At 46.5% G+C, this 8,575-nt stretch overlaps 1 protein-coding gene across 1 annotated transcript; it reads left to right on the top strand.

The window, feature by feature from the left end:
* Positions 1-1,125: 1,125 nt before the first annotated feature.
* On the top strand, positions 1,126-3,554 carry LOC123116466 (uncharacterized). Its single transcript, XM_044537417.1, has 3 exons — positions 1,126-2,127; positions 2,651-2,719; positions 3,085-3,554. The coding sequence occupies exons 1-3, from the start codon at positions 2,105-2,107 to the stop codon at positions 3,356-3,358; spliced, it is 366 nt and encodes a 121-aa protein (XP_044393352.1). The 5' UTR covers positions 1,126-2,104; the 3' UTR covers positions 3,359-3,554.
* Positions 3,555-8,575: the final 5,021 nt, after the last annotated feature.

Genomic DNA, 8,575 nt, shown 5'->3' with positions numbered 1-8,575 from the left:
CTATGGTTATAAATTTGGTCCTAGAATGATGGGCATCCAAGTTGGGTATAATAAAAACTATCATAGAAAGTGCATTAAAAACTATGATCAATTTGATGCTTGATAATTGTTTTGAGATATAAAGGTAATAATGTCAGAGTCATGCTAGTTGGGTAATTATGAAATTGAGAAATACTTGTGTTGAAGTTGGCGAGTCCCGTAGCATGCACGTATGGTAAAAGTTGTGTGACAAATTTGTTGCATGGGATGCTCTTTTAATTGCTTTCCTTATGAGTGGAGGTCAGGATCGCGCGATGGTTAACTCCTACCAACCCTTCCCCTAGGAGCATGCGTAGTAGTACTTTGCTTCGAGGGCAAGTAGACTTTTGCAATAAGTATATGAGTTCTTTATGACTAATGTGAGTCCATGGATATATGCACACTTACCCTTCCACTTTACTAGCCTCTATTATGCCGTGCAAATTTCGCTGGTATTATGAACCCATTATTTACATTCCTCAAAACAGCCACCATATCTATCTATTATGGCATTTCCATAGCCATTTCGAGATATATTGCCATGCAACTTTCCACCGTTCCGTTTATTATGACACGCTCCATCATTGTCATATTGCTCTTTGCATGATCATGTAGTTGACATCGTATTTGTAGCAAGGCCACCTTCATAATTTTCATACATGTCACTCTTGATTCATTGCATATCCCGGTACACCGCCGGAGGCATTCACATAGGGTCATATTTTGTTCTAAGTATTGAGTTGTAATTCTTGAGTTGTAAATCAATAAAAGTGTGATGATCTTCATTATTAGAGCATTGTCCCAAGTGAGGGAAGGATGATGAAGACTATGATTCCCCCCCAAGTCAGGATGAGACTTCGGACTTTATAAAAATAAAATAGGCCAAAGAAGCCCATAAAAAAAGAGGCCAAGGAAGCCCACCAATATATATATATATATATATATATATATATATATATATATATATATATAGGATGGGTCTATTATGATAACACCCCTTAAGACCTTATTCTGCACACCAAAAAAGCTTATTTTGCTAACACTTGTGTACTACTCGATTCATCTGACTCGGGCCGCACAGAAACACCAGAAAAACTGCCTCCACCCACTCCCTACACCTCCTTCCTCCAGCCGGGGCAGCGCCCAACCCCATCCCGCCCCACCTCCCTCCCCCGGCGGCACCGCCCCACCTCGCTCCACCATGCCGCACCACCACCATCCTCCCCAGTGGCGCCGCCATCCCACCCTCCCCACCGTCTCCGGCGCGGCGCGACCCACCCCGAGCCGCCGTCCCACCCTCCCCACCATCTCCGGCATGGCGCGGCCCACCCCGAGCCACCATCCCACGAGCCACCAACCACCCTCCCCACCTTCTCCGGTGAGGCCCGCCCCACCTGAGCCATCGTCCCACCGTCCCACCTTCTCCGGCGGGATCCGCCTCCCACCCCTGCCCAGACACCTAACCTGGCCGCGCGACCGCCGGATCCGGTGGGATCCTTCCTCCCGTGCTTGCCCGGCGACGCGTGCATCACAAACAGAGGCGAGGTGCCCCCTCACCCCGCCCCCCACGCGCCCTCCCCGCGACGGCACGCCCTGGTGGTCGCCAAATCTGGGCCAGGAGCGCCTACCCCCGTCCCGAGATTCAGCTCCTCTGGCTGCATGGCGCAGGTCCCCATTCCCCGGGCGAGCTCTCGTGCTCCCCTTCCCGCCGGCGATCTCTACTGCTTCCCACCCCCTCCGACGAGCTCTCCTGCCTCCCCTCCCCTCTAGCAAGCTGGCCTGAAGATGGTCGAGGCTCCTGATGCAGTTCGTTTCGTGGATTGTGTTGTGCAGTGTGTGTGGCGTGCAGCTCGGAGCGAGTGGGCATGCAGCTCAGAGCCAGCAAGGATATTCCCATGTGTTGGCCGTAGCGTGCGCCCCTTCCTAGCATGCTGACGGTCAGGCCGCATTTGCTTGCGATAGTGGCTCCGGACCATGGACACAACCGGATGCAAGACCCTGCATCCCACATCGCCACCCTTTGACTTCTTCGTCGCAACAAGGCATGCTGTGAGCAAGCGTGTGAGAGTGCAGCTTGCCGTTGAGGATGCAGTCCGTCGTCTCGGCCAGGTGATGCTCCTTGTTTGTTCCCCACTAACGAACAAGAAAACACACGAGCATCGATGTTGTAGTTTACTTTTTTTTATATTGGGAGGAAAGATTCAGTGTAGTTCCGCCAACCGGCGTTGTGAAGAACAGCCAACGATGGAGTGCAGTTTGACAAAAATAAATTCACCGGTGGTCGATGGTGTGGCCACTGCATTTCGCCGGCGAGCCGCTAGCGGCTGGAGCAGCACGGACGTGCAATTCGCTTTTTATTTTTTGGCCGAGGATGCAGTGCCTTTACTTTTTGCAGTCGTTCACTCGTGTGCCATGGGGTTCACTTGTAATTATTTCTTTGAAAACTCAAAATTCTCCTTATTTTGTTTCTAAAAAGGAAGTACATTTTGCACTAGCAATCCGCTGAGCTGGAGCTGAAGGTCAATGGCCGCCCCATGCAGTTCAGAAAACACTTGTTTTTGCTGCTCTTTTTGAAGCTCGTTTTGATATTTATTTGCAGCTCGCTGAATTTCATTTTGCTGTTCACTGTCAGATCCATGGCGCTGGCCGTGCTTTCTCCTACTGCTCTGTGTGAGGTGAGGATGGGTTCTCTGTTGGCAAGGTAATGCATTTTTCAGTATGGTTTGCAGTTCCATCAGTGTGGTCGTGCGGCACGCGGGCGTGGGTTTGCAATGTGGTTCTCATCTACGTGCAGCCCAAGATGATGGCCATATCCGCTGGGGCTTTTGTATTCATGTGTTTATATTGTACTCCCATGGACATCATCCCGTATTTGTGTGAGTATTTGTTTGCCTAATGGCCCATAGCCAGCTCCACCACAGGGCATCTAACTCTGTATGTTCCCAATGCAGTTCGGCGGGCGAGCATGTTCCGTGCAGTGCATTTGGCATGTTCTTGCATTTTGTAGTGTTTTCATTTGGCAGCTCCTTTGCTTTTTGTTGCAGCTCACTCAATATTTGTTTGCAGTCCATTGCGGGACTCCATGGCGCTGGTCGCGCTGCTCCTTTTCTTGTTGCTACGTCTGAGGCGAGGACGGGCTCTGCCGCACTGGGAACCAGGGTGTTCGCGACACCGGCGAAGACGGCGTGGTGGTTCCCTTCTTCCCCAACAACAGAAGTTGCGGTGTGGCTATGCAATTGTTGAAGTTCAGGAATATGTTTGGTGTCTTTTCAGATTTCGTTTGGGCGCAACACTGCAGTTCGCCTGGGTCTTCACAACGGTGCGGACGGGTGTGCAGTAGGGTGCTTGCAGTGCGATGGCGCGATGCTCACGGTCTTGAATAAATTTGTTTGATGCGATGGTGCGATGGCGCAATTTGTTTCATGTGTTCTAAAATTTAGTCGACTATGTCAACACCTGCAGTGCGTTTGTTTCACGGATGTGGTTCAGTTTTTAGAGTGATGATGTTCACTTGCGCCCAACATGAAAGTGTTAAAAATTAGTGAAACAATAAAATAGTAATGTGGTTCACTTTGATATATGCCGCGACTCACTTGGCCTAGGCTCTGCGATCCACTCTCGTTCGTAAAAAAAAAGTAAAAAAAAGACAACAAAAACTCGTGTGAGAAAATTTACATCCGACAAAAAAAATCATGAAGTTCACTTTCCCGTTTGATGTAGTGCGGTTTTCAGTTTAAAAGCAGTGCGGTTTTCTTCCTTGTCTTCGAAAATTTACGTCCCACAAAAAAGAAATCATGCAGTTCGCTTGACTGTCTGATGCATTGCGATTGTGCGGTTTTCTTCCTCGTCTTCAAAAATTAACGTCCCACAAAAAGGAAACCATGAAGTTCTCTTACCCATGCGATACAGTGCGGTTTTTCATCCGTTGCAGTGCGGTTTTCAGTCGGATGAAGTACCCACGTCGATTTGGGTGTCGCGAAAAACAGAGTGTCCGCTTTTCGATAAAATCGAAACTGCTCTTAAACCGTAAGGAATTAGAGAGAGCGTTCTACATGAAAAAATTGCGTCTCGTCGATATCTTTCCAACGGCGTATGATTTGAATCATTTCGACCAGCCGTTCATAAAAATTTCGCGAAAAAACAGCCGCTGCCTCTCGAAGTCAGCCGCACGATTTTCAAAATTAACTAAAAACCGTAAGGAATCTCAAAACCATTTCAACATATGAAAGTTGCGCCTTGTCCGTAGTTTTCCAACGGCGTATTATACGCCTCATTTCGACAAACAGTTCAAAAACTGGAGCGAAAACAGTACCAAAAATTTCAAAAAATTTGAAAAACAAAGTTTCGTGATTTAGTAAATTTGAAATTGCTCTTAAACCGTGACGAATTAGAAAACATAATAGATATGAAAAAGATGTGCCTTGACGATATCTTTCCAACGGCGTATCATTTGCTTTATTCCGATGAGCAGTTTAGAAAAATTCACGAAAATACGTTCGCTGCCACTCGTCATCCGCCGCGCCTTTTTTGAAACTGCTCTTAAACCGCGAGGAATCTCGAAAAGTGTTCAACATAGAGAAGTTGCGCCTAATCCATAGCTTTTCAACGGTATATTATATGCCTCATTCCAATAAACAATCAAAAAATTAGAGCGAAAACAGTACCAAAAAAACAACACGTGCAGTATTTTCCGACGAGAAATTCACTAGTCTCTATTGCAGTGCTCGTCGTCAAAATGATGCAGTGCACTTCTGTTGAGCGTGCAGTGCCGAAGTGGTGTGTAGAATAGTTATTCTGCTAATATTAGCAGAATAGACCGTCTGTATATATGTATATATATATATATATATATATATATAATGAGAGAAAAAGAGAGAATGGACAATGCTACTATCTCTTTTTCCACACTTGTGCTTCAAAGTAGCACCATGATCTTCAAGATAGAGAGTCTTCTATGTTGTCACTTTCATATACTAGTGGGAAATTTTCATTATAGAACTTGGCTTGTATATTCCAATGATGGGCTTCCTCAAAACGCCCTAGGTCTTCATGAGCAAGCAAGTTGGATGCACGCCCACTTAGTTTCTTGTGTTGATCTTTCATATATTTATAGCTCTAGTGCATCTGTTGCATGGCAATCCCTACTCACTCACATTGATATCTATTAATGGGCATCTCCATAGCCCGTTGATATGCCTAGTTGATGTGAGACTATCTTCTCTCTTTTTGTCCTCACAACCACCACCATATACCACATATAGTGCTATGCCCATGGCTTGCGCTCATGTATTGCGTAAGAGTTGAAAAAGCTGAAGCGTGTTAAAAAGTATGAACCAATTGCTTGGCTGAAACCAGGGTTGTGCATGATGGGAGTATTTTGTGTGATAAAGATGAAGCACGGCCTAACTATATGATTTTGTAGGGATAAGCTTTGTTTGGCTATGTTATTTTGATAGGACATGATTATTTGTTAGTATGCTTCGAAGTATTACTATTTTTATGTTTTATAAGCTTTTATCTTGAATCATTTGGATCTGAACAATCATGCCACAATAAAGAAAAATTACATTGAGAATTATGCTAGGTAGCATTCCACATCAAAAAATCTATTTTTATCATTTACCTACTCGAGGACGAGCATGAATTAAGCTTGGGGATGCTTGATACGTCTCCAACGTATCTATAATTTTTGATTGTTCCATGCTATTATATTACCTATTTTGGATGTTTATTGGCTTTACTTTACACTTTTATATAATTTTTGGGACTAACCTACTAACCGGAGGCCCAGCCCGAATTGCTGTTTTTTTGCCTATTTCAGTATATCAAAGGAAAGGAATATCGAACGGAGTCCAAACGGAATGAAACCTTCAGGAGCGATCTTTTTGGAACAAACGCAATCCAGGAGACTTCGAGTGGATGTCAAGAAGCAGCCGAGGCGGCCACGAGGGTGGCCGGCACGCCTAGTAAGGGTGGGCGCGCCCCCTGCCTCGTGGGCCCCTGGTGGCTCCCCTGACCGACTTCCTTTGCTTACATATATCTACGTACCCCGAAAACATCCAGGAGCACCACGAGAAATTATTTCCACCGCCACAACCTTCTGTATCCGCGAGATCCCATCTTGGAGCCTTCGTCGATGCTCCGTCGGAGGGGGAATCGACCATGGAGGGCCTCTCCATCACCACCAAGGCCTCTCTGATGAGTTGTGAGTAGTTTACCACAGACCTTTGGGTCCATAGTTATTAGCTAGATGGCTCCTTCTCTCTCTTTGAATCTCAATACAAAGTTCTCCTTCCTCTTCTTGGATATCTATTCGATGTAACTCTTTTTGCGGTGTGTTTGTCGAGTTCCGATGAATTATGGGTTTATGATCAAGTTTATCTATGAGAAATATTTGAATCTCCTCTAAATTCATTTATGTATGATTGGTTATCTTTGCAAGTCTCTTCGAATTATTAGTTTGGTTTGGCCTACTAGATTGATCTTTCTTGCCATGGGAGAAGTGCTTAGTTTTGGGTTTAATCTTGCGGTGTCCTTTCCCAGTGACAGTAGGGGCAGCAAGGCACGTATTGTATTATTGCCATCGAGGATAAAAATATGGGGTTTATATCATATTGCATGAGTTTATCCCTTTACATCATGTCATCTTGCTTAATGCATTACTCTGTTCTTATGAACTTAATACTCTTGATGCAAGTAGGAGTCGGTCGTTGTGTGGAGTAATAGTAGTAGACGCAGGCAGGAGTCGGTCTACTTGTTGCGGACGTGATGCCTATATACATGATCATGCCTAGATAATCTCATAACTATGCACTTTTCTATCAATTGCTCGACAGTAATTTGTTCACCCACCGTAATAATTACGCTATCTTGAGAGAAGCCACTAGTGAAACCTATGGCCCCCGGGTCTATCTTCTGTCATATAGGTTTTCCATCTACTTTTATTTGCATCTTTTACTTTCCAATCTATATCATAAAAACACCAAAAATATTTATCTTATCATATTATCTCTATCAGATCTCACTTTCGCAAGTTACCGTGAAGGGATTGACAACCCCTTTATCGCGTTGGTTGCGAGGTTCTTGTTTGTTTGTGTAGGTGCATGGACTTTTGAGGAGCCTCCTACTGGATTGATACCTTGGTTCTCAAAACTGAGGGAAATACTTATGCTACTTTGCTGCATCACCCTTTCCTCTTCAAGGGAAAAACCAACGCATGCTCAAGAGGTAGCACTGCCAAGCCGGAGGGTTTGCCCTAAAGCTAGGGCTCCTCTGGAAGTGATGCTATCCTTGATGACAAGGTGAGCCATTAGCCCTTCTGTCAACAGTACAGAGGAACTCTCACTCAAAGCACCAATGTCGGTGTCAAAACCGGCAGATCTCGGGTAGGGGGTCCCGAACTATGCGTCTAAGGATCAAAGGTAACAAGGAGGCAGGGGACACGATGTTTACCCAGGTTTGGGCCCTCTTAATGGAGGTAATACCCTACTTCCTGCTTGATTGACTTTGATGAGTATAGGGGTTACAAGAGTTGATCTACCTCAAGATCGTAATGGCTAAACCCTAGATGTCTAGCCTGTATGATTGTGATGGCCTCTACAGACTAAACCCTCCGGTTTATATAGACACAAGAGGGGACTAGGGTTGTACAAAGTTGGTTTACAGAGGAAGGAAACTACACATCCAAACACTAAGATTGTCATCCACACAAAGGAGAGTCCCATCGGGACACGGGGGAAGGCTCTCTATCTTGTATCTTCACGACCCATCAGCCTGGCCCATGCCACATAGGCCGGCTCCCCGAGGACCCCACTATCTAGGACTCCCTCAATAAATCGCCTAACTTGCCCTGCCCCCGGTGGATGTCCTCGCCTAACTCTCCTAACTTGCCCCGTCACACAGGATTAGAAGATCCTCGGCGGTGGATGTCCGCCCTGCCCCTGCGCTCTGGCCATCTCCCCCTCCCGCCTCGGCTGCGCTGCAGTTCCCTCTGCTCCGGCCTCGCCACCCCCTCGCCGCCTACCCAGTTGCCACCACCCCCGCCGGGTCCGCCGCCACGGGGCGCCATCAGGCTGGGAGTGTCGTGGAGTCAGGTGGCTCGCACGGAGTCATCGGGCATCGCCCCCTCCTTCTTGGTTCCTTTCACGCCGACGAGCTTGCAGGTGGTCTCCCAGGTGGCGGTGGAGGAGGTCGTTGGTTGCTGCTTCCTGGAGATGGGCCCTGACATCCGTGCAATGGAGGAGGAGCTCTGCCGCGCTGTGGTGGTTGATACGTCTCCAACGTATCTATAATTTTTGATTGTTCCATGCTATTATATTACCCATTTTTGATGTTTATGGGCTATACTATACACTTTTATATCATTTTTGGGACTAACCTACTAACCGGAGGCCCAACCCGAATTGCTGTTTTTTTGCCTATTTCAGTGCTCCGCAGAAAAGGAATATCAAACGGAGTCCAAACGGAATGAAACCTTCAGGAGCAATCTTTTTGGAACAAACGCAATCCAGGAGACTTGGAGTGGACGTCAAGAAGCAGCCGAGGCGGCCACGAGGGT

This window comes from Triticum aestivum, chromosome 5B, assembly GCF_018294505.1.
Source record: "Triticum aestivum cultivar Chinese Spring chromosome 5B, IWGSC CS RefSeq v2.1, whole genome shotgun sequence".
Taxonomy (NCBI): Eukaryota; Viridiplantae; Streptophyta; class Magnoliopsida; order Poales; family Poaceae; genus Triticum; species Triticum aestivum.
This window is presented reverse-complemented; position numbering and strand designations above follow the sequence as displayed.